Consider the following 26,021-nt stretch of genomic DNA (forward strand, 5'->3'; position numbering starts at 1 on the left):
GTTCACTTGCCTTGCTGATCTTTGAGTCTTAGCTCTAAGCACAGTAAAAGTCACTAGGTAAGTACCCAGCTCTTAAAACAATTTATATTGCCTCCCGTGGAGAACATGTACACAGAACAGTTTCAATTTCTACCCCCATTTTGTCACAAAGATACAGGGCATTAGCTACTGAGATGAAAAAACAATCATGGTGGTGTTAGACAATACTGCAGTGCTAACACTATAATGCTGGAGGAACACACTAGCTGCTGTGTAAAGGGAGGAAGAAACCCCAAAGCACCACCCAGGCACAGAAAAGCCCAACTTACCAAAAAATACAAACAGATTCAGTAAAAGTGAGGCTCAACACTCAAAAACTGTCTAGAGGTTTATGAGCTATTCATTTTTGAAGTCTTTCATTTTCAAGCAGAAGGCTTTTCAAAGTACAGCAAAAGGTTTTCTGTAAGTATTCTGTTAAGCATCACACACTGACTGTGCAAAGTCGGACTGCAATTTGTGCTGCACATCTGCCACTCGTACCTGCATAGGTATAAACAACAGCCCAGCACAGCCTCATCCAAGTTTTTAAATCAATTTATTGGCTTCTAAAGCCACTACTTCTGCAGATACCAACTCACTCCACTAAGTCTGTGTACAGCATAATAACCACTAAATTTTAGCCACAAAAAGGCCTGATTTTAACTTTTTTATAGAACACTAGTAGAGAAGATGACATCTGGAACAAACCACAGAAGATCAGCAATATACTGAAAAATGGCATGTTATACATGTTTATTATCAAATTTACATTCCACTATGAAACAACAGTAAGTGCAAAAAGCGGATGGAAAAAACACCATGAAAATCCCAGACTGTTCAAACATTGTGTGTAATCCCCTCATGTAACAGCCACATAAAGCCCAAACCCAATTATTCTCCTTCCCTCTCTGTTGCTATTCAACTGCAGATGTTTCACTTTGCAGGTATTTTGAGCATGCAGGTATCACTGAGTTTATCAAAAACTAACAGTGAAACTAGAAAGCTTTAAGTTTGTGCTTTGTTTAAGACAATCGGAATAAGGTAAATACAAGAATTTCCTTCTGTCTCTTGTAACTTGCACAAGCATGGGCAAGTCCTTTCTAGCATCTGACTCAAACCTACAAGATAACAGAACCTTGCCAAAATGTAATTCCCCATTCCTTCCAGGTCTAACTCCTACTCAAACAGAAGATCTGGTGCAAGATCTCGGCCATTTCAGTCATGCAACTTTGTCACCTCTAACCTCTTACAGGAGACAACGAAAGCCAAATAATTTCCTAGAATGATGGTAAATTCTGAAATGTTCTCAGAAACACATGCTGTTAAAAAAAGTTTTACCTTCTAGGTTTTGGCACAAAATGGTAAACTTGGAAGAAGTCTCAATTTTCCCTTGTTACTGCAAACCAGGCATGTATATCCAAAATGTGCATGACCATCCAAAGGCATAAATGCATGACAGAATTTCAACAACACTGCACCACAGCATCAACCAACACACGCAAACACCATGGTATAGAGGTTCTTCCATTTTCTTTTTGCCTTATGTAAAGTATCTGATGGAACATCTCACCTACGGAAACAAACGGACCTCTCAACATCCACAGCATTGTTTGAGCTGAACCAGTTCATATTGTTGGGCTATAGAATATGGAAGCGTCCCAAAGAGAAACATGCATTTAATTTATATGCTTTTAGTTTAATTTTACCTGAACCATGGTCTGCCAAAGGAATTCTGCCTTAGCTGATCTGCTACTCTGCTGATCCAATGGCTGGAGTTATCTAATGAAGCCAGTTAGAAACACAGTGTAATAACTTCAAAAATTTATCTGTAACTTACAGGTATTCCTACAATAAACACGTAAAATGGACGTATCTTGACATGCTATGCACTTCTCTGTTGATACTAAACTGTCTAAGCTTTTGCTAACTCTTTTCTCTTGAAGTTACAGATACACAGTAGACATACCTGTCTCAGTCTACTGGAGACCAACATTGCACTCCCTCCTCCTTTCACTCTTACCTTACATAGCTAGGCAAGACACCATGCACAGCTAAGTACATACAAACATAAATACTTACATGAAAAAATTAAATATTTTTCATTTAAAAAACAAAATTAACCCGTATATAGTCTTTTAAATAAAATTCACCTTTTGTAAGTGTAAGATTTTGCTTTGAGAGCAAAAGGCAACTCCAGGAGTTCCTGAATATTTCTGTGCGCTGCTGACAGACAAGCTTCTGCTAAGAATCCCTGTGCAAGTTTGAAGTGGTTACTCCTTTTCCTTTTACAAAAAAAAAAAAATATCAAAGAGTCATCACAGGATCTACAGAACTGTAAAAGCAGAAAGGCCACTTTACAAATTTCCTATAAACAAGGTTAAGAAGCCTTCTTTTCCTGCCCTACTCCACTCACCCCTGCAGCAAGGAGGGTGTTGATTATGGTGGATGTGCCTTATGGCATATGCAAATCAGTGTAATTGCACTGATGCTTCACACCACATCCCCAGACAGCTGCCAGCTATGCCCCACTTACGCTGTCACAGGCAAGGTAAACTTCACTGTTTTATCTAATCATATGGAAACTAAAATAATTTTATAATGTTGATAGGTACAGTGAAAATTTACGTAAAGATTAAGAACCTGTTTCTGTTCAGGTCACTAGCAAAGACTCATTTTTCCAAGCAATTTTGGGGAAACTTTTTCTTAAGTTACATGAAACAGCTATTGTAGATTGTTCAGTTATGATTAGAACCTTGGACAGGAAGAAATCAAAAAAGCAGCATGGGCAGTAATGTTCTTATGATTACCACTCAGAAACCAGATTTCTAAAATGGAATCCTCTTTTGAGTTGGAAAGTCTGCCTCAGCTACGTTCAGAACCACACTCCCTTACTGATCGCAGGATTTCAATATTCATTAAAATGCTACCAAGAACACCAGTTTCTTTTCTTCGTGTTTTTATATACAGACTGGCAAATTTTGCTTTTAATGAAATCTTTTAAACCAAATCCTGCCTAAAATCAGAAATAAGTGAATGAAAGGCATAAACTTTACTGGAGAACTCTCAAATACACAGAATATCTACTTGGCAAGACAAGAGGCAGGTTTCTGAACTTGTCTTGAAGTAAATGCTCTCCCCACTTAAGTCTTTAAAAAGAAACCATGAATCAAGCACCTAGGGTTTATTTCCTTTTGGAATGCTGAAATGTGCCTGAGATCCTTGTGTGTGTGTGTGCACAAAAACATCCTCATTTAAATAGATGCACACTACACTTTGGAAGGATTTCTTAGCTTGAAGTTTTCACCCCAATACACATTTTCCTGCTTCTTAATTCTCATCCATTGCACATTTCTCTGTGTGCTTCATTCAGAAGCTCTGGAAAGAAATTAACTTATTTTAATACCTCACTCACACAATTGCACTCTACCAAAGTATAAATCCCATGTTTGTAAACTGAAGTATTATTTTCTTACACAGAGCTACAGGTTCTCTCCCCTGCTTCTCCAAGTGAGGAGGAGTTCAAAAAAGCACAGTTTCTGAAATGGAAAATACAGGAATAAAAAAAATCTAAGTTTTCATATTTGTTTACTACAGAGAGGAACTTGGACTGATAACGCTGGTCAGACTGACTGTTATTTTAATATTACATTTAAATGATATAGCCTGACTGCAAACAACTAGTAAATACTACGGTTGTATGGTGGAAAAAAACAGAACACCTACCCATACAGTTCAAAGGGTTAAAACACTGAAAATGTCTACAATAGTCTTCACTTCGGATTAAGTTAAGACAGATCCTAAAGGAGGTCTTAAAATTAAGCTTTGGTTTCACCTTTCTTACCTCCCACAAAAACCTTCTTCCTCAAACCCAAGCAATGTTCCTTTGCTCCTTGGTCCCAACACTTGTCTCTCCCACATCTTTAACATGCACGTACCTTCTCCAACTCTTCTCTAACACATCTAATGATGCCTGTACTGGATGTTCATCCCTCACATTATTTACTGTGCTGTAAGTCAAACACCTTCTACGCTAGTTAGTGCTCCTTCAGTATATCCATTTTTGATGACTGTGTGCAAACCGGAGCTCCCAGTGCTCCAATTATGGCTGGAAGACTCTGATTTCTTCTCAGTCCTGCCATTAAGTTGCTACCTGCATTTAAAAACCCAGCTGAGTCCTGCCTCCGCAAGCTAACCTCTGGCCCCTGATCCTTCCCATGGTCCTGTGTTTCAGGGGGCTTGATCACCCTGGCAATGCCCAGCCTCTTCAGTCTGTCCACGAGGTTCATCTTCTGCTGGCCTACGTCCGGGACAGTACGGGAGGGCTTCAGGCCATACATTTCTTGCAAGAATGTTTCGGCTGGTCGAGAAGCCAGGAAATTTTCTGAGTGATGCACTCGAGGCTCAAACAGCGGAGGGGAAGGACAGGGTGAACGCGAAGGAGAATTTGGTGGAGTAGAAGGAATGGGAAGTGTTCGAGGGGGGTGTAGCAAAGGCAGTTTTTCCAATATGGGGCTGTCATAAACCTTGGCAGAGATGCCTCGTTCTTGCAAAAGTTTAGCCAGACTGCTTGTGCTGCTAAAAGTAGTAGTTGAGTCTCTTCTGTTGGTGAGAAATTCTCCAATACTTAGTCTGTAAGGAATGGCTGGAGTGCTCACTATTGGGTTTCCAGTACTGCTGCCAGTACTTCCCAGTGAAAATGGAGCACCCACGGAGCTGAATAAAAATAAAAATGAAACAGAATTGCACACATTAGACTTTTTATACCTGCTCTGCATTTGCCTTTTAGTATACAGAAGACTCAAGACAAACTAAACTATTGCTATTAGCTGTGGCAGTTTCAGCTTTAGTAGAGTCAGAATTATTTTTCTGCAAAGCACCAATAAATTTACCTTCTGTGAGCACCTATACTCTATTACATAGAATATCAACATAGCTGTTAAGTTAGTTTAAACAAAATATAACAGAATCAGAAAATAAATTGTCATAGAATATGTTTTTCCACAATAGAAATATGATACAAGGCATTTGCTACTTAAGAGTTAAAATTTACTTCCTTTAATTTACCTTAACCTGTTTTAACTCTCAGTCTAGAGAATTCCAAGTTTCCTTTTGCAATTACAACTATTTTTATTAGTAACTTCCTCCATGTTGCGTAACTGCCTTAGTATTTTTTAAAACTGGTCCATGTATCAAAAGTCAGGAAGTAACTGTTTAACCCTATGCAGCAACATTTAGGATGTTAACAGTCCTCATACCTGGGAGTAACTTGAGTGACATCAGATGGGTGAAGGATCCTACAGGTAGTAAAGGTAAATGTGGAATTCGTTGAAGATAGACACTTCCCTGGATTTGAGGCTGCAATGTGAAAAAATTACATCCATTGAGAGTAAAAATACATACAAGAACTGATCAAAGTTTAAGACTTTTTTTAAATTTTGACTCAAAATTTTTTGAGTCCTTTTTTTGAAGTAAAGAACAAAGACAGCAAAGACAGCGTTGTCACATAGTCAAATACTTTCCACAGAGAAAAGGACACTGCTGAACAAAATCAGGAAGAAACACTAACCATGCATCTTACCGGTGGGTGGTACTGCTGCTGAAGTAATAGGTGGCAGGAAAATCCCTGCCACTGGCTTTGCCAATGTACATTTCTTCTCCTCTGGGAAGGACTGTTGTGCTTGAAATGTTATACCTCCTTCACTTTCTTCCTCATCATCTTCCTCCAGGTCAGAGATGTGGTGCACAGTATCATCAGACAGAGGGGTAAAGCCTTTAGTAACAACACCTGGTCTTGGGTCAAGAATAGTGCCTAGGTTGGGTCTAGCAAGCTGCTGCCAATGAAAAAGGGTCTGAGATCCTGGTGACAAATGAGAAGAGATTTAGAGAGTCATTACTTACTACTGTATCGAGTTACAAGAATTCATGAGCAAAGCAACTACAGCTGGCTGGTGCCCACACTGTGATCCACACGTCCACTGGATGGCAACGCCAAGAAGCAGCCCAACACTTAGCTCCTCTAAGAAAGCCAAGTAGAAGGCGATGCTGACGAGCTCGCTGGCATGGGGCCTACTAAATACTACTGTTTCCTGCTACTGCACATCACACCTAGCTAATACACACACCTACAATGATTTAGCTGGCAAATCTAAAATCCTTTTTTGCTCATGAGAGAAGGAAGATCATCCTCTTACCTTCAATGGGTTTGACAATTTGCAGTTTTTCTGGTAGGAGGACACGGAGGTTACTACAGCTGGCAGAGAGATCAGTGAATTCTGAGTTTGTACTGGGGGAAAAAGAGCTTCCTGTTGGTGTACTGCAGCCACTAGCCTCTTCTTTCTGCTCAACCAGCGAATGCATTTTTCGGTCCCACTCCTCCTCAAAGAACTGCTTCTCACTCAGGTAGTTCTGACGACGCAGGGAGAGCCTGTGCAGAGCTGTGACCAAATCATTGTCTCCAGGGGTTCCTGGCTGGCCAGGACTATGAGTGTGTCTGTGAGAAACATCAAATAACAATAGGTATTAAGACCATTAAATTAACTTTTTCTCTCTTACACAGTGAAAGTCCAGTCTGGATTTAGTTTTCAATCAGTTAGTTTCAGAAGAAGGTAACAGGCTGTGCTTCCTACTTCAAATTCTTCTCAGAGCTGCTCCCTGGGGCCATCCGTGTGGGGCTCTCCAAGTGCTGCACGCCAGACTGGAAGGGCTTTGCTGTCATAACAGCACTGGAGCGATTAGATCCAGGGATTGGCAATGGGGCAGGAAAGGAAGGGGAGCGGCCACGGATGATATTAGCAACCTTGACAGTGTCAAATACTCGTTTCTGTTGAACCCTGCAGAAAAGACAAGCAAACAAACAAGGTTTTCAGAAGCAAAAAATATATAATATAGAAAAATCTCTGAAAAACAAACTTCTAAAAGTCTGCAGAGACCTCACTAAAAAGATGTTCAGAAAAACACTCATGTTTTCAGAACTACTCTATTAAGTATCAGAATTATCACTTCTTTACCTGAAAGACCTCAACCTCTGCTGATAACCACTTTGGAATATTCAGCAGTATATATCTTATTTATTTAATTTATATATGCTTTCAGAAACACATATTTAATTTATTACATCTTGCTCAGAATTATGAGGTTCCAGAACAGGTCTTCAGGGTTTTGAAAACTGTTATGAGTTTTTCAGGTATAGTGTCATTTGTCCAGCAATTTTGCTATAAGCATTAAAAGGGATCAGAGAATCTGGATAAAAGATTCATTAAAGAATGAAATAGCATCATTTTAGCTAATTCCCAGCTTCTTCATGGACTCACATAAGAATAGTAAGTTTCAAAATTGGAAAGATTACCAGATACTACAAACCTTTTTTTATTTACAGTGAAAACACTATAGAGGAAATACACTCATTTACAGAATCCCAGAAATCAGTTTCACCTTACTACAAGTGTATGGATAAATATCAAAACAGCACACAGAGAGCTGAAAACATACTTTTGCTTGGAGAGAACAGATTCATCACCCTGACTCAATTCCTTCCGCATTGTCCCTTCAATTTCTGCTGCAAGGGAATCCTAGAGAGAAGAATGGAAACCGTAAGAGTTGACAAATTAGATTCAAGTCTTTCTTCTAACAGTTTTAGCAGGAAATATCTATAAAAATTACTTTTAACAATCTGCATTTGTTTGCCCAGTATCAGTATGCTTAGGACAAACTTCGGCCTCTGAAGGGAGGGCATATGGGACAATTTTCCACCATAATTACAGCCATGTGTAACCAGTATGGGTTCAGTTTTCATTTGCAACATCTGCATTTTCTTTTTGTTTCTTTATGTACTCTGTATGTTGGTTGCTTTAGTAAAGCTACAATTTTAAGAGCACTTCTTACAAGGCCAAGCATGTACACAAGTGATTCTGTACACACAGAGCAGCCAGCCAAAACCTGATGAGTTCTCAGATACTTTGAGTATGTGAGATGCTGTGTTTGTTAAAGAAAATCCGCTGAGTTATAAAATTCACACCAACATCAAACAATAAACCAGCACAACTGAGCGTAAGTTGTAGAATATGCCAATTCCCTTATTAAACAGAAATGGCATAGAAAGAAGAAAAATAATTGCAGTGTCACAATGTGTCAAGTGAACAGTTAGCTTCCTAACCAATTTCCTGAATTTCTCACAAGTGTACACATTGAAGAATTCAAAAACCATTAGATCAGCTCCTTTGCCTACTACAAAGTACTTCTGGCTGCAGCTCCTGCAAAGGCTATTGTGCTCCTAGAGCTGAACACTACCACAGCTGTGTGTGCCAGCTGGTGTGTGCCATGCTGGAGGTGTTTGTTACCACAGGAAATGCTCCATGTGACTGGTGGTGGCAGAGACAAGCGACAGAGCTGGCTCTGCTGCGCAGCAACTTCACTTCTTCTTGGGACTCGTGCAACATCCCCAGACACTCTGCATTCCGATCTTGCAACTCATGGAGCTGAAAGAGAAGAGAGGCCATCACATGATCTCTTCAAAGGGAAGACAGAATGAAACTGAATGAACTCTTACAGTAACCTATAATGGCTGAGTCAACACTGTTTCTCCCACCTGCAGGGTACATGCCAACAGCTGGAATGGACAATAGTCAGCACAGCACCCTGAAGGGTTTTAGTGACAAAGCACGAAGATTTGAAAGAGGAAAAAATATGAGGAAAGTCACAGGAAAATACATTGAAAAACTGCAAATACACTAACTATTGATGCAAAAGAAGTAAAAAAAAGAGAACTGCCTTAAAATTTAATGAGCTACAGTACTGTTGATATAATCAGTAATGTTCACACTAAAGCACTCTTTTTCTCGTAACTACTAAGAATAGTAAGACCTTTCTACTTTAAATGTTCCTTGCCTTTCATATTCCTGTGAACTACAAAAATATTTGTGTAGAGTTCCATAAAAGTATTAAAAAGCAGTAGTTCCTATTCTCTCTCAGTTTTCTTTCCCTTGTATTCTATCCCAAACATTTACCCAAATGTGTATTACAGACGGCTTAAGTACCTCTGCTGTCAGTTGTCTCTGAGCATCTTTGGAAGCTTGTAAGTGAAGTTTCAGCTCCTCCTTCTCAATCACATTCTGAAAGCACAAAAAGGTGCTCGTCATTTTCTCAGCTGATTTCCCCAAGAGACTGATCCTCTGCCAGACTTTCCTGGAACAGCCTCTCTCTTGCAGTGCAACCCCCTGGCTTGCAAGTCAGTTTTTGCCTGCTGTAAGCACTGGCATGCACACACTGGCACAGACATCTGTGCGTACACAGACACTTTATCAGCATTCCCTTACTTCTTTGAGTTTATGTTGAAGATCAACAATCTGGGACAAAAGGGATGAGATCTCTTCCTGGTAGCGGATCACCTCCTCACTCTTCTCTGACAACTCCTCTGTTATCCTGGAAATTTGAGCATTTGTTTGCCCTACAAAACATGAAAGGAACTTACTTGAGAGACTTTCTCCCAATACACAAAAAAAACCCCTAAGCCAAACCCAAATCCCATAAAGGATGAGTGAAATCATCATCAACAACAATCTGCAAAATGACCAATACTCTTAGAAAATCAATTCCTACTACATAAAAGTAGGTGCTTTAGAACATCCAAAAGGAAAAGATTAACAGTGGGGAGGAGGAGGAGGAAAAAGATACAACTTCAAATGGAGGTGTAACACATTAAGAACTAAGCATGCAGAATCTGAAATACACATCACCAGTAGGTGATAAAAGTATTGGTCTTTATTGTTTCAGAATACTTCGCGTGCATTTACATTAGAGTAGCTGCAATTCTTTGCAAATAAGCAGTCCCCAAGGCAAATACAAACAACTGCTCTAGAGAAATTAAACCACTTGCTAATTTAAATACTTTGGCTCATAATGTATTTTAAAACTAATGTATTCGTACTTTTGGAATCTATACAGTGATACATTTCAGCGTCAAGTCTGCTGAATACACATGAAGAATATTTTGTTGATTTTCTAGTGTCTGCAGGCTTCAGAAGGTGTAGGCACTAGGTATTTCACATACCATTTTGCCATTGCAAAATACAACCTGGATACTCACGGAGTTCTTTGACACAGTCATTGACCAGCTGCTGCTCCTTCTCTTCGTATGTGATGGTTTCTGACTTCAGATGGCAAGCCTTCAAGAAAATTATTTATCAGTAACAATTTCAGTTTATCTATGTTATAAATTTTGGCAAATGAAGAGTCTCCCCTCTCTCTTTAAAAAAATCATGCATCTAGTCACACTTCCTAACTGCGTTTTCCACCATAACCTGTTTCCCTGAATGTTACAGATGTTTTGAGTGTAAGACACACAGACACATGAACAAAGCCTGATCTCTTGGCTCTAACAAAAAATTGTTGCAAAAAGATGTAATTTGGTAGCGAAAGTGAGCCAAGACAGAAATCAGAAATAAGCTACTAAATTTGCTTCAAAAAACTTAAGGTAAAAAAAAAATCTTGAAAACTGACTGATGTTTACCAAATCTCTCACGGCACTGAAAAGCTCTTGGTAGAGCAGCTTTTCTCCATATTCCCTACTAGTCTATTTGGACTGTAAATTTTCTGGGCCAGAGACCGATTATCAGAATGTATCTAAACAACATCAAGTTCACTAGATTCCCACTTCCCTTTTGACTGTGAGGATGATAATATTAAACTTGGCACAGACAAGTCTTCTGTAGTCAGGACTGTTTGCCAGTAAGGGACTCACACCATAAAACTCAGTAAATGATTTTAAAGATTATTCAACAAACAGTGGTATATTTACACAAGTGCAGGCAAATACACTTCTTCACACAATGCTGTCACATGAAAATAAATAAAAAAGCAAATAGAGGCTCACTGTAATTGAGGCTATTTCAAGTCACAGAATGTTATGCTATATCACACAATGATTAACTCCTGGCTGGTCTGTAAACTTGTGCAATCATATACAGGGTTAGGAATAAAATAAAGGCAATCTGATCTTCTCTTTCTTATCCTACAGCACTACTAAAGTAACCATCTGGTCTTAGGGAGTTTCAGGAAGAATGTGCATCTCAGGCTGAGTATTTTGGAGACAAAACAAGGGCAGAAGTGTATTCTGTTGACACTGAGGGAATCTAGTCTCTCTGGTACTGGTCTAACAAGCTTATATTAGGAAAGGATCACATTAAAAAAAAAAATCAAAAACCAAACACACACTAAATAATGCTCCCCCACCTTTCTTAGAAACAACACCCCCTTTTCTTAAAGGCAACAAAAGAACCCAGTTCTAAACAATGTCCTATTTTACAAGTTCCACTTTTCACCACCAAAGAAAAGACACTGCATCTGTAGATTCCAACTCTTGGAACCTTTGCAGTTGGTTCCATGACTTTATAGTCTTTTTTTTGTCTGGCCATTTAGTCTCTAACCTTCTAATGGCACAGTCTCCGCTTTCAAGTTTTACACACATGAGAGACCAGTTAAAACAGAGAACCTAAGCACATAGTCAAAACTAAGTGCGTCTTTAAAATAATTTAGGTGGCAGCTTATTGACCTTTAAATATCTTCTGACAAAAGCAATGGCAACAGAATGGAATTCCCCAAATACTCCTGCTCACTGCAGTCAGATTTTTATCAAAACAAACTGCATAAGCTTGAGAGCCTGACCAGTCCAAGTACTTTTGCTGGTGCTTATGTATGTTCCCATGCTTTTTCATGTATCACAACTGCACTGAGAAGGGACTACTAGACAACTCTGGAGACAATGAGGAGTCAAGGAAATAGAGGGATGTGGGCATGGAGAGAAAGTGCTTGGGAATGATTTGTATAGAGTGACACAAAATACTTATGAGCTTCATGGATTTTGACCATTTGTTTCATGCCCAGCACGCATGGCACACCCCGTCAGTCTGATGTACCTTGGATCGGAGGGCAAGGTTTTCCTCCTCCAGCTCTCGGAGTTTATCCTGCAAGACATCCAGCTGCAATGGATCGTGGGGGACGTTGAAAGACTCGTTGAAACGAAGTGGTGTGGAACAGCTGGAATCTGTCTCACTCTCCTCCGAAGCAATGGAAACAATGCGCAGCAGGTCATCCTTCTTTGACAGTTCATGCTGCAGCTGGTTAACCTATGACAAATGAAGACCACCACCAAGTGAAATATACTCTAGACACACAATATCATGGTGTATTATTTATGCAGCCTCTTGAACATCACTGCTCCAGTCTAAAACGAGATTAAAGAATAGCTCACACCTCTATTTATTTTACAGGAAGTTCGCAAAATCGTAATTTTACCATTGCAAGGGAGACTGAAAATTCAATATACCACAAAAATGAACAACAGAACCCACTTTTTAAATTGTTTACTCCAAAGTAATTTTTCAGCTTCTTTGATACATGTTTTCATTTTAACATGCCAGTTATCATTTTGATTATGACTGTTACTCTGAACTGCTAAGTTACTGGAGAAAAGGATTGAGAGACAACTATTTACATGTGTAGACTGCTACCTTCCAGTCTGCACTTTACATGAATCATAGAACAATTAAAAACAAAAGAAGAGACAGAGCTCATTTAGATAAACTCTATTTTGCCTATCTACATTTTCATATGAACACCTAAGTTTATGCTGTCCTACAGATGATTAGGAGTACATCTTTGTTACCAGCATACTGTTTTATACAAGCAGCTGAATCAATTTCACTGGAGTTCAGACAACATCTGTTCACCACAGGATGATTTGTCAACTATTTAATTCTTTTTTTTTAGAAAGAAAAACAAAGGAAAGGGTAGATCAAGAATTTGTGCTTACAGGAAGAGATGGAGTGAAGATCTTGATCAGAATTTACTTTTCATTACATTTTACTTATTCATTTGTTTACTCTTACGGTAAGCACCCCATTAAGTCAGTTCATTTTCTGTCTGTTTCCTCACCTGTGAAGTTGTTATGCAGCAGCTCATGTCAGACACCAATCTCTTATTTTGGCTTATGTTATTCCATTCTTAGTTTAATGATGGGAAATCATACTGGTCTGATATACCCTTAAGATATCCCTAACATTCTCATAATTTCTCAGTAATTATAATATGCAGTCTTCATAATCAATTCCTGGACTGCAACAAGTGATTGAACAATGATTAGGAGAATGACATCTAAGCTCACTTCTGTAGTCTGAGAGCACCAATCATCCCTTTCACAATGACATAATATATTTCTATTAATCCTCTTACTGCCATCATAAATTGAAGAAAAAAAGAGAAAAAAAAGGGGAAAAAACCCTTAAATAAAGGAAAAAGAGAAAGAAAATCAACCACTTACTCTGTCTAGAGTTTGTCCTAACTGTTCTTCCAGTGCTTCATTCTGTTCCATCAACAGATGGTTTCGCTTAAGGAGGGCTTGTCCAATTCGAGCTGCCAGTTCCAAGTCCCGATCTTTCTGCCCTCAAAATAAGAACAAATGTTTCCTTGTGATCATGTAAAGTTTAAATTCAGAGTAGCTGTAGATTTTCCAAGCTACTGCTCAATGCACTACTACTCTGAGATCCCCCCTCACTCTCAAATGGATCAACTTTGTTAGAAAATGTTTAATGATTCATCATTTGGATCCAGAACACATCCATAACTGTGTTTTTTGATAGAGCATATTCTCTTCCACAGCCATTTGCAGTAACAGGAGGAGGGGAAAGCACCAAACCTGGGGACTGTTTTGGGTTTTGTGCTGAGTACTGGAAAGGTAATGTGGGCTCTGTTGAACCACACACACACACAAAAAATCACATTCACTTGGCCTGTGATCTTTCCAGTGACACTTTCTCCAGAGCACACTGCTCCACTTGAACAGCAGTGAAACAGCAGAAGCTAAGGAGCAAAAGGAAAACAGAAAACAGCTGTTTCTTTCTTATGCTCACTGGCTCCATGGATGCCCATAGTCTAGTTAAATTTTGTTTCTGAGGTGGTGCAAGTAAATGGGCAGCTTCTCATTACCCATGTGTTTGATAAGCAGCTTTTGAACATAACTGAATCAAAACATCCAGCATCTGAATAAAACTCGCTGTCAAATATATCTCCTCAGCTATATTAACACAGCATTACGGAGACAAGCATACCTCAGCTAACAGACGTTTGACCATGTCAGCATCACTGAAGGCTTTCTGCTCCACATTATCTGTGCCAAGAACTGAAGAGAGACAAACATGCTTACTGAAGTAGCTGAAATACAAGAAGACTGTGGGAAGGGGGAAAGCTAAACTCAGAGGATGCTGTTTATATACAAATACAGTACTTGGTTGATGAAACTAGCAGAGGCTACAAAAATGCATCTTCAACTTCAGAAATAAGAAACAATACTCATTTGGGAGACTGATAAATGAGGTATTGAACATTTACATCTTTCAGAAATATTAACTAAGACTTGAGGTGCTCACACATCCTTCAAATTTAGACAAAGGAGAAAAAACTCCTAAGAGCAACTTTTTGAATGCAGTTAAGCAATTAAATCACCCAGCCTGCTGGAGAAAGGGGGAGGAGTATATTGGAACACATTTAAATATCGCTGAACACATACTTTAACCCTGAAGCAAAATTCCCACTAGACTCTGCGAAAACTACACACAGGAAGTAGGGAGACCCCAGAGACTAGTCATGAAAATGCATTTATTAAGGACTTGACCATATTGGAAAAAATTAAGAAGAAATGAGATCATGTATGCCTGCATTTTAAATGTAGCAGTAAATCTTGTCTTACTAATCAAGTGACTCCAATGTTTGAAGAGTTTGTAAAGCTATTAAAAAACTGAGAAAAAGTAGCATTTGAAAAACAGGACTGAGTGAAGAATTAAACAAAGCAAAAAGAAATTGTGACAAGTCTGAACAAAACACAGTGCTAAAATGCAAAGCACTGGTCTGCTCCAGTTCGTGTCCTGAGAAAGAGAAGATGGTAGTAACAAAGGCAAATTAATTACCTTGTGCAAATTTGTGAGATCCATCCAAGGAGGAGGAAGGAAGTTCAATAAGAGCTAGAGCGACAGATAATGAAAGATATGGGGGGAAAAAAAGAACAAAGAGGAGAAGGAATTAAAATGTAAGGAAATATGGGATTTTTTTTACCATGCATCTATCACAACCAAAAAATAAATGCATGTGCAACCATACTTTTTTCACTATTAGAACTTTCTTAGGCCTTTTAGGGAACCATTTAAGTATGATTTCCATCAGGAGCAGAATTATACACCCCTCTGTCAGGTGATGAACGCGCTTGTCACGTTCAACAGCAATTTGCTATTTTTGCTTTAAGACATCAGGACCATTAAAGTGAAGAAGACAACAATACAAATGTAACAATTACAGAAGTATCTGCTTCAACTGAAGGTTTAAGTTAACCTGTTCAAAACTAATTCCATCATCACTGAACTGCAAAATGTGATTACTGTGGATCTGATCTCAAGATTTCCTTCACTCTTTTACCTTGTTTAAATCTGATTCTTACTCTGAATACACAGTGGTATTGACTATCAGTTCTTTTCTTTCTTTGTTCTTGTTGAGGACTGCACACAGTTGTGAGATAGTGAAGTCCCAAGCTGAAGGGCACACTAACTTTATTTACGTTATATAACTAACGTTTATTTACGTTATATATATTTACGTTATATACGTCTATATCCTTTACATACATAATGTCCACAACTAACCTTTTAAAGCATAATATTCTAACATCGAAACTGAGTTGCATTTTAGTAACAGAAGAAACTTTTTTGTAATCTTGAATGACAGGAGAACAGAAAGAACAACACAGAAGGGAAAGTTTTACTGTTTCTCTAAAAGCTTAAAAGAAAACCAAATCCTTATTACCAAGTAGATCAGGAGGCATAAAAACCCCAACACATGCTGTTTAAGCATGCAGAAGCTTTGAACTTATAGTACTGTCATTTACTAATTGTATCTCTAAGCAGGGAAAAGTTAGAACCTTTCCACTAAATTTGCTGACATACCTATCAGCAGCATAACATGCATTTGGAGGTAAATTTTACTGTATTGCATGGTTGCTGATACTGGTTGCTGAGAGGTGACTCCAAACTCATGAAGCTTAGCAGTATTTGGAAAATTCACTGCACATACATAACTAAGTTGCAGCCATTATACAGCATTATAGGCAGAATATTATAGTCAACTCTCCTGTGATAACTGCTCCTAGCAGGTGATTTCAATTTACAAGTTTCTATGCAGCCCCTTTAATAAAAATTTACACTAATTCCATACAAGGTTACTCAGGTAGGTAAGCTCCTAAAATCAAGAGCAAGTATCTTTACTCCGATAAATAAAATCACAGAACCAGCGGCTTTGAAACTTAGCTCTATACAAATTTTGTTCTTTTGTCTCAGTATGGGATCAAAACTATACATAGTTTGTTATAATTCTCTCTTGAGAGCGCATGCCTGTGCAATACTCACCTTGCCAACTGAAAGTTGCAAGCAACTCTTCATTTTGGTTAAAATTCTTGTTACGTTGTGCCATGACCCTTTATTCACACACACAAAGTAGCTCTAAAGAGATCTTTTGTAATTCAGGGCTTCTTACGCTAGCACAGTTGAAGCAGAAAATATTCTTCCACCTCACTGAAAACACTGCCAGTGTCAACTCAGCTGGTCATAGGACAGATCTTCTTATAGGCAGCAGCAGCCATAAAAAGAGGTGGTGCTCAAGTGCAATAACTATTGTGCTATTTTGGGATTTTTTTCTCAATTACAAATTTATTCAAACCATATATTTAGCATTCTCTCTAGAAAAAATTATAAAAATGTTTCCATACATATATGAGGGGAGGAAGTTATGGACCTAAAATCCCATGTTATGTTTCATGTTGCATTTATTCCCAATTCCAGGCAACAGAAAGAAAGATTAAAACTTCACCTAACAAGCTATTCAACATTAATTATACCTAGAACTTGATTTATACCTGTATTTGTCTGGGACCTTCCCAGTACATCCCTGTAGGTTACTAGTCTGAAGAAAGCTAATATAATGACAAGTATATCCAATGTCTGCACAGTTTCTAGGAGAAACATAAACCTTATTTATCTTGAGTTTACATGACTCAGCAGTTAGAACAGTGTTCTTAAATGACAGAATTAGTTCTGTATGTTATGCCTAACCGCTATTTTTTAATTCAATTTCAGTAATTGTTACAAGAAAACATTTATAATAACTGCTCAAAAAACTCTTACAAGCAGTTTACTGTTTTCACAGGCCACTTTCTAGATTTGAAAATTTGAAAATATAGAAAATGGGTGAAATAGGAAGACAGCACTTTCTGTAGTACCTTTACAGCCAAATAATACATGACTGGCTTCGTGAAATCTTTGTTGATAAAACCCCTGCCTCTCCCTGCAGGTTGAAAATGCAAGCTCACGCTGACTGAAGGTCCGTCAGAGCTCTGGGTTTCATCATGCAGGTGAGGTGCTGAGCAGAGAGCTTCGGCAGAGCCGCATTTCATGTCAAGCTCCATCCAGAATGGATAAGACTCTGATCCCACCTCTTTAAAATTAAAACTTAGAGGCAAGTACACACCCCACTGACTACACAACTCCTTCTAGTGAACTACAAAAGCATTCACTCGACCATAAAACCATTTATGCTTGCAATATTATTATCAGAAACAGACTGAGCAATAAACATTTAGCGGCTTTCCAATTACTTTCCACAGTCAAAGGAGTTCAAAGCCTGCAAGTTCAATCCATAACAAGATCACTCTAAATTGTCGAGTACTGCATTCTTGGGAAGCAATGTTTTAGTCTTACTTACTGCTTTGCCATGCATACTTGGGAAGCTTAAACTACAAACAATGACCAAAAAAACCCTTTCAGAGGCAACAGGTAGAAGAAAGAGGTAATCATTACAGACTGTATAAAAATAACCAGTTCACTCTTCTATGTGCTTTGTTCCAACAGTGCCAATATATGGAAGAAACAGGACTTCCCCATTGCTCTGATTACAATGCATTCTGCTCACATGAAAACACTTAGAAACTACAGGCAAGTAAGTGTTCAGTTCTTTTGGCAACTTTCTGTACATTTGCTTTTCAACATATTTAAGGTTTCCTCATGTGACTGAAACTGTCTGTCTTCTTTACGATTTGATAGGTTTAGGAATAAGTCAGTGTTTTCAGAACTGGAAGGCAGTGATCAACACCAATCTAGGACCTATCTATCTGCCACTCATACCCCTTCTGTCTCCAGAAGAAACCACTGAAGTGAGCAGTTCATGAGCAACACTGACATAAAACATCAGGCGGAACATCACCAAATCAACCACAGCATTGTTAACATCCCTGAAAACAGAGCTGCTGCATACTATCTCTCCTATTACATCTCCTCTAGCACAATTCTAGGTTCCTGCCTCTTTTTCACTATCACATGTTCCCAATCTTATTTCATTGTGTAATCTGATGATCAGGGAATCATGGGACATCCTAAGTCAGCCATCAGAACTACAGCTGTGAACTACAAGCACTTCCCCTGAACTCAGCCTTTTCTTCCACCTGTCCAAAGTTTTCCAGATTTGACCATTTCCGAGTATTAACTTTGTATCTACATTTTTATCTTCAATATTTGGGGGAAAAAAAGCACATTGACTCACTCATGTAATGGAAGGACTCCTCCTCACGAGCTGGAGAAGCGATCTCGGGCGCACGGCCATGGCAAGCCGTGGGCTGAATCCAGTCTGGATTTTCATACAGGTACAGAGAGTCTACTCGTAACTTGTAATCTGGCAACTGTTCTTCCAGCATGCTCACCAACTCCACCTCAGGGAGGTCCTCATTGGAGCAGCCATCTGAAAGAGAGGAAATGCCAGTAATAGTATATCATTAAATAAATGTAAATATATGTAAAATTTAATAGTGCTGCTACAGTACTATACATTTTATGCACTATAAAATACTTTATAAATCTTAGGTAGATTTGAAAATAATTATTCTGTACCAGACAAAATACCAGAATACTTACTGAATCAATATTTGATTTACACTGCAGTATCTTTAAGCTCCTCATCCCCAGCTGACCCCACAACTTCCTGGAAAGCTGGTCTACCCTGTGTCCTTGTCACTCCAACTTCCTGAATGTAATTTATGTAATGAGTTTCAGTTTGTATCTTTTCCTCTTCACTGAGCTAAAACACAAACCTACATTTTACCAGCTACTGATTTCCTAAAGTTTTATTGACTTGATCATAGCTGTTACACTTCCCTTTTCTGAAGGAAATTCACATTTTTCTTGTTCTGTTTTATGCATTAGTTTGAAAATGAACATATATATAAACAATCTTAAAGTAAGTAGAATCAACTGAATACTCCTTTGAAGTCAGGGAACAAATACAAAATTCCATTATCATCCTTATGCAATCACACTCTGAGAAACATGGTACTAAAACTCCTGCAATCAAAGTTTTCTTTCTGTGTTGTGGCATGTGTGTGTTCCTCAATCTCTTCACAATTATTGCAAAAAAAGAGAAACATTAATACTAAATTGCTCGAAGTATGCAATGGTTATCTTTGCAACATTTCCACTCAAGATGAAGACTACCTGCAATATCTTTCAATGGAAAAAACACTAACATTGACTATTGACAGAGAATTTTACAAACAGTATTTTACAGTGCATGCTGACTTTACAAGTGAGTTACATGGACTCACTGTTTTTGTTCCTCTACAATATCACATAAGGAATACAAAGCATGTGAAATGCAAGGTTTTCTTCAGGTTGGTGCTTTATGATATGTTAGACACATTCAGGATTTGTAATAGTAACTCCTCAACTTACCAGGGATGCTCTCCAAGCCCCTGGGATCAAAACTCATGGGTCCTTCCTTCACAGTTCACTTCCTTGGAAAGAGCATTCTGTAATCAAGCTGTACACCATTCCTTTATTGCTTTGGTAAAAAGATGGCTTTGGTTTAGAGACAGAGTAAGTGAGAGCCATCAAGCCACAGAGACTTGCAAATCTGGCGTCAACTCACTTCTGTAGGCTGGTTCACACTCCAGATCTGCTGTCATCTTAGGACATGCCTATTTCATCTGGGCTACTACAGACCAGTAGAAGTATTTAATGTAAGCTTCACCAGCTTCTCAGCTCACCCATCACCTAAAAATAAAACAAACAGAATGCCAAAGTTTAACAGATTTCACTCTTTCAAGGAAAGGTAAATTGGTGTGACTTTGTCTCTTTCAGTATGAATTTCCCCTCTGTACTATAGTTAACTTTTAAAAAGCAGATAAATAAATATTTTATTCCCAGTTTACACAGTACATGTAAAAGGTAGCATTAAGACTCATTTTCTCCCTGCAGACATAACATCTCACCTTAAGCACAGACTTCATCAAACATCTGTTTGTCTGTACTATTCCTCTTCCTTCATACAATATGTGGTGTGTTCAGGTCATTCACTGAAAACTTTTTATGCTAACAGACAGCAGCTCCAACTAAACAGAGATTTTCTTCAGTCCACTACGTTTATTTAAAGTGATGGATTCTAAAGGCAGGATTTCAAAAACATCACTCTTAACATTTCTATTGTTAAAAAAATTAAGTTTTATACAACTGTTTGCTTTAGCCTCTTTTCCTTTAGGAGTCTGTTAATTTAAAAAATTGACACATCAGAAATTTACTTTGTGGATTGTGATAAAATTTGTGTTTTCCCTTCAGCAGGGATTCATGTAAACCAGAAAATGAAACTACCATGACTAATTCAGATAAGCTATCAGAACAGTTTAATAAAGTAAAAATACAGCTTTTCAAGACTGATTCATCACCTTCCATATAAAATAGTAGTTCTAGATGACAGAAAAATATAAAACTAAAGAGAACTTTTCCCTCCTCCAACATTCAGTTAATATAAAATTCTCTTAAAATCTTGCATTAATTTCAAATTTGCTCTTAACAGTTCCCCCAAGATCTCCAATCATCAAGCAAAACAATCAGAGGTTTGTTTTGCTGTCTGTAGCAACCTCTCATTTGACAAGATCAAAATGGACAGTGCAGGAGCTTTTTAAAGCAAGCCTGGAGCCTGCCAGTTCATCTGCTGGTAGACTTTGGCAGGAGATCAAAAAAGAACTTTCTTCCATTAAGGTCAGCTCATACTTGTGAGAAGTATATTCTTGTTTTGTCATTTTTTTTAATGTATGTACTCTGCTTACCAGTTGTAATTATTATCCATATGAAACACTTAATAAAAAAGAAAAACTTGAGATTTCAGAAACATTTTCTATCTGAATGTAGAGATGCTTCTAGCACTTTAATTTCTTTTTCTAGAGGCTGTTTTTTAAAGGGACTGCTGAAAAGCATGAACTATACACAATTCCTTCTCTAAAACAACTTAATACAACATAATAAAAGACATTTAAGAAGACTGCTATAGATCCACACATGCAAATCACTTTATTTTGTAATAAAGAGTCACTAAACAGCTAGACAAAGTTCAGCAGCATAGGACAACTCCTTCACAACTGTGACTCAATGTTTTTCCTTTGAGTTTTAGAAGTGTAAAAATGAATGCTGCTACTTCTCAAGGCTGGTTTTAATCTCTAAGTGCAAAGCAGAAACACTATTTGTTGCAGGTTCAGCCAAAGAGGGGAAAAAAAAAAAGAAAAAAAGTTATTTGGCTAAATGTTTTCTAGAGCACCAGGCCAACATCAAGCTACTGAATTGAAAGGGCAAACTCATTTGTAATACCTTTGAGAAGTTTACTAGACAAGCAAACACCATAAAAGTTAATGCTTGCCTTTCTAGTGCTTCTCATAGCATTAGCTTTGTGTAACATGGGGCAGCTTCTGTAGAAATTCAAGCACTGGGCAGTACCACCCAGAAAGTGACTCCATGACCCTTCCACGCTGCAGCTATAAAACTATTTCCTAACTGCACATTCCTTCTGCAAGTTACAACTATAATGATATACATTTAAATAAAACCCATAAAATTTACAACATGGCTTTAAAATATATGACCATGCTATAAAAAGATGGACTAGAAATTAATATTGTTAAATCACACAGAAAGACACGTCCGAAAGAGAAGCGAGAAAATTTTCTCAGGTACTGCTTTTAGTCTTTATTTATAAAGATTACTTTCACTGTCAATTTACTACATTCATTCTACACTGATCTACATCTTATTAGTTTTGTCCTCCTACTCCATCACAGGCCAATTTCCCATTGTTGTTTGCTTCTTTTACTAGCAGGTTAATTGAACAAGGGAAAAACCAAGGGTAATTAAAATACTGGAGAACAGTCCATATGCAGGGCTGGTGCTCTCAGGAGGCTTTCTTCAAGGAAGGTCAACAGAGATGGAAATATAAGACAACATTTTATATACATACGTATGTATGTATGTATATACATCTCAATCTTTTTATTTCTGTACTCTCTAAATTAAATTTTACTCCCCAATGTGTGTCTCACATTTCAGCTATCATTTGGCTCCAAAGTGTAAGCTAAAACCTGGGGTACATATAGCACACTCCTTGTAGAAGTGAGAACTATTCCCTCACCTTCTGTATCTGCCCTATAGAATCCAAGTTGCTCTAAGGAGATTTTATCATTTTTTTTCTTCAGTGAGTCACAAGACCTTAGTAAAGATTAACTTGAAAAAGCAACACTGATTAAAATCTTGCAGAAAGATAAAATAGTCATAAAGCACTAAAAATGGTTCTTGTCTTTGTAACTACCACTTTGAGCAATTCAAAACAGATGAAGAAAGAGATTGAGCACCTCAAGACAAAAAGTAATTCTGAAGACATTCTACCACTAGAGAACTCTAATTCAAATCTGAATTATGAGAAAGGTGAGGGAGTTGCTTTAAAAATGGAAACCACAGACAAATGTACGTGTTATTTCTTTGTGCACAAAAGTTTAAAACTTATGCAAAATATTGGCATCTGTATTGACAATGTCCAAACTTAAACATAAATATGCTGTTATTCCTTCTATTTTCCATTCACTGAGAGCAGCTGACTCCTCACAAGTGTATAGAAAGATTAAACTAGGTATGCTCTTCTGTACAATTCCAGGATGCAAGACATTAGGCAGGAAGTAACACAAACAACATTTTGCCAACGAAGAAGATTCTAACTTGATTAAGAGAAAAGACAACATCCATTTTCCAAAAGCAAGCCAAGTAAATGAGTGCATTATTCTGGGATGCCAAATTTTACTGCTATGTAAGTATGCAATTAAAAAAAATGTATCAAGTCATTAACACAGTACTTTTTCCATTACTAAACTGGAATGCTGTCAAGCCAGCTAACAACAATCAACACATTCTGCGCTTCAAGGTTAATGAAACAGTTCTATTCTTATAGCAAACATGACCACACTGAATTGCTGCCAAAACATTCCTGGGACTAGTGCTCAGAAGCAGAGGCCAAATCCTTCAACACCATTCAGTAGGAGATGAAGGACAAAAGCTTATCTACTGAAAAACAAATCTGTGTGAACACAAACTTTGCCTATCACAATTAACATTTACTGTGCGCCTAACACCTGTTATTTTCAGCCAATACTATTCCTACGAAATCCTACTTAGTGCTTGTGTTTCTCTCATGTAAGGAAAAAGATATTTAAAAGAGTATCCAACACAATCCTAAAAACAACTGTAATAATCATAAACAAACCTGCAACAGACCTTCAACCATAAACAGAATGGTGTAAGAAAATGTAAGAAAACAAACAAAATAACCCCCGCACATCTTCTGGATTGTTTTTATTTTGGGATGGGGGTAAGGCTTCTGAGGGGAAGCTGGAGAACACCTCATAGAGAACCATGAATCATAAGGTGATCATGATGCTGGCCACAACATTCCCTTATCCTATTTGATCTAGAGTTATCCCAAGCCAGGCTCACTTGTTTTCCTTATCAGTCATTTGTAGTAGCTCATATTCTCCGAAGTGGCAACACTGCCTGTTAAGTACATGTATATATATGCTTTATGTACATGTATACATGCATACTGTTGAATACCACAGCTTCAGAGTTAAGATTTAAGTCCTACATGTTTGGAGGTTGTCTATAGCACCCTTAGTACAAAATGGAAAAATAGCAACTGTCTAATTAAAGTCTAACTTAATCTGAAACTATGACTGTTACCTACATTAATGACACATACTATGTTTTATTAATTCCTAATTCTTTTCTGTAAATGCACAATCAAAACATTACAATCTGTATAGCTCTTTTCTCACAAGTTTTCTTTTTTCAGAAGAAATTATGTATGTATCCAGCAATGTTATGATATCAGAGGAATCAAGAACTATCATGAATTTGTTAGTTAGCCTATTTGTTAAGAGTATAAAATACAATAAATACTCTTAAGACATTCTGCTAATGCCTCATTCTCTAAGTTCTCTGCTATTATTTCATTATAAAGGTTGTAATCACCTTATTTTAAAACTCAGGCTTGTTTTCTGTAAAGTATACTTGAAGGAAACTTGAATGCTTTCAGTTGATGCATGGCTGAATTCACCCAAAGTAGTTTCAGTTCCTAGACAGTCCCAGCCAGTGCTCAGCATTTTAAGTTACAATTCCGTATTTATTACAATTAACCAAATTGATCTATATGACTCAGTCACCAGAGTATCACTAACAATCAAACCAGATAGAAGGATGACTTTCTTTTTTGTAGCTATCTCTGTGAAAATGCTCTATTTGTGTCTTCTTGGAAAACTAATCAACAAATCATGATTGTCATTCCTGAAAGACAGCACTCCTACTGCACAATATTAATTCCAGAAACCCACTATTAGAAGCAAATCAGCATCACGAAAGTGTGATTTTCCAACACTCTTCAAACTACATTTTCAGATACTCACAACAGAAATTCAATAAACTGATACAGCTCTAATAATAACACTGCCACTACAAAGTTGAAACATTTCAGGTATTGGAAAGTAATTTTTCAATTTAGCTTCAGGGTCAGAAGTGTAGTTAAAAAGTCTGCCTATTTTTACTAAGAACTACATCTTTTGAAAGAAAACAAGTATCTGAAAACAAGCCTAAAATCGACCGAAGCCTCGTAATGTTGCTTATCAAATATCTGCAACACGCAGTCACAATCAGTCACCAGTAACTGTGAAACATGACCAAGAAACAGGCACCTATGCAACAGCTGAAGATTGCATTAAAAAATAAAAATACGAGCATGCCACTCCATTAGGATGGTCGTCAGAACAAATGACATTTCATAACAGGTATTCGTATTCCAGTGTCAGTTCTTATCAGCTGACAAACTGATAAGAAGTTGATAAAAGCCAAAATTTTCTTGCCATCCACACGCAAGCAGGACAACTACGATGTCACCGAGCGGTGCCTGCTGTCGGCGGTGACATGACCCTCCAAGGAGCCCGCCCCATGACGGCCACCCCGGGCCGCTGAAGGTCACCCCGGGCAGCGCCAGCGGGCACCCCGCAGCCCACCGCGAACACTGAACGCACGGAAATCAACACAGCGCTACTTTACATTATAGCATCACCACCGCCTAAAGAGTCCTGTCAGCTGCCAACCCAGACAGGCGCCGGTACTGCTCCTCCGCCCGGGACCGCGGGGCCAGCCCCCGACACCGCCTCACGCTCGGGCCCCGCGCTCCGACCCCAGGCAGCCGCAGGGAAGCCGCCGCTCGGCCGGCGGGGCCCGCCCTGCCTTCCAGCCCGGGTGCTGCCGCGGCTCGGCGGGGAGCCGCCCCAGGGGCGAGAGGAGGGAGGGTTAATCCCTGAAGGGCTGGGACGCACACAGCGCGCCGCTCGCCCGTGAGGCGGCAGAGCAGCTCCGGAAGGCGCCGAGCGCTCGCTTACCCGCCCCAGGCTGCGCTTCCTCCGGCGCCGCTCCTTCCCGCCGCAGCCCCGCGTGCAACACAGCGGCGACTGAGGAAGGGCTCCGATGGCTTCCGCTCGGCTGCCGCCCAGAACTACAGCCCCCGGCGGGCCGCCGCCAGTGACGAGCCCCACAATGCGCCGGGCCGCGTGGTGCGGGCGG

The 26,021-nt window shown here is 38.7% G+C and overlaps 1 protein-coding gene across 7 annotated transcripts; it reads right to left on the bottom strand.

Moving 5' to 3' along the window:
- Positions 1 to 744: 744 nt before the first annotated feature.
- Positions 745 to 25,980, bottom strand: TRAK2 (trafficking kinesin protein 2). Of its 7 annotated transcripts, none has more exons than XR_014853419.1 (18): positions 25,841 to 25,980; positions 19,824 to 20,144; positions 18,643 to 18,837; positions 14,973 to 15,026; positions 14,118 to 14,188; positions 13,331 to 13,447; positions 11,928 to 12,137; positions 10,100 to 10,178; positions 9,330 to 9,460; positions 9,051 to 9,125; positions 8,355 to 8,492; positions 7,507 to 7,586; positions 6,645 to 6,848; positions 6,210 to 6,508; positions 5,585 to 5,875; positions 5,274 to 5,373; positions 3,492 to 4,731; positions 745 to 2,300 (listed from the first exon to the last, which is right to left on the bottom strand). XR_014853419.1 is itself a non-coding variant. In XM_085066149.1 (18 exons), exons 3-18 carry the CDS (start codon positions 19,858 to 19,860, stop codon positions 4,053 to 4,055), a joined length of 2,760 nt encoding a protein of 919 aa, XP_084922275.1. In that variant the 5' UTR covers positions 19,861 to 19,932; positions 20,020 to 20,144; positions 25,841 to 25,980; the 3' UTR covers positions 745 to 4,052. The 7 variants fall into 7 exon arrangements, 6 of the variants coding, with proteins under 6 accessions (XP_084922275.1, XP_084922276.1, XP_084922272.1 ...); XM_085066149.1 differs by having other exon boundaries at positions 745 to 4,731; positions 19,824 to 19,932; positions 20,020 to 20,144; XM_085066150.1 differs by having other exon boundaries at positions 745 to 4,731; positions 5,597 to 5,875.
- Between the last annotated feature and the right edge of the window lie 41 nt (positions 25,981 to 26,021).

The sequence above is a fragment of the Lichenostomus cassidix genome, chromosome 7 (genome assembly GCF_008360975.1).
Source record: "Lichenostomus cassidix isolate B80296 chromosome 7, HeHo_3.0, whole genome shotgun sequence".
NCBI classification, from domain to species: Eukaryota; Metazoa; Chordata; class Aves; order Passeriformes; family Meliphagidae; genus Lichenostomus; species Lichenostomus cassidix.

Bases quoted from the DNA above. Each gene is read 5' to 3' on its own strand.
- TRAK2 (XM_085066149.1), bottom strand. From the start codon at position 19,860: ATGAGTTTTGATCCCAGGGGCTTGGAGAGCATCCCTG. The intron at 13,448-14,117 runs GTATGCTTGTCT...TTTTGAGGGCAG, and splicing joins TCAAACGTCTGTTAGCTGAG to AAAGATCGGGACTTGGAACT. The intron at 9,126-9,329 runs GTAAGGGAATGC...TTGTGCTTTCAG, and splicing joins TTCAACATAAACTCAAAGAA to AATGTGATTGAGAAGGAGGA.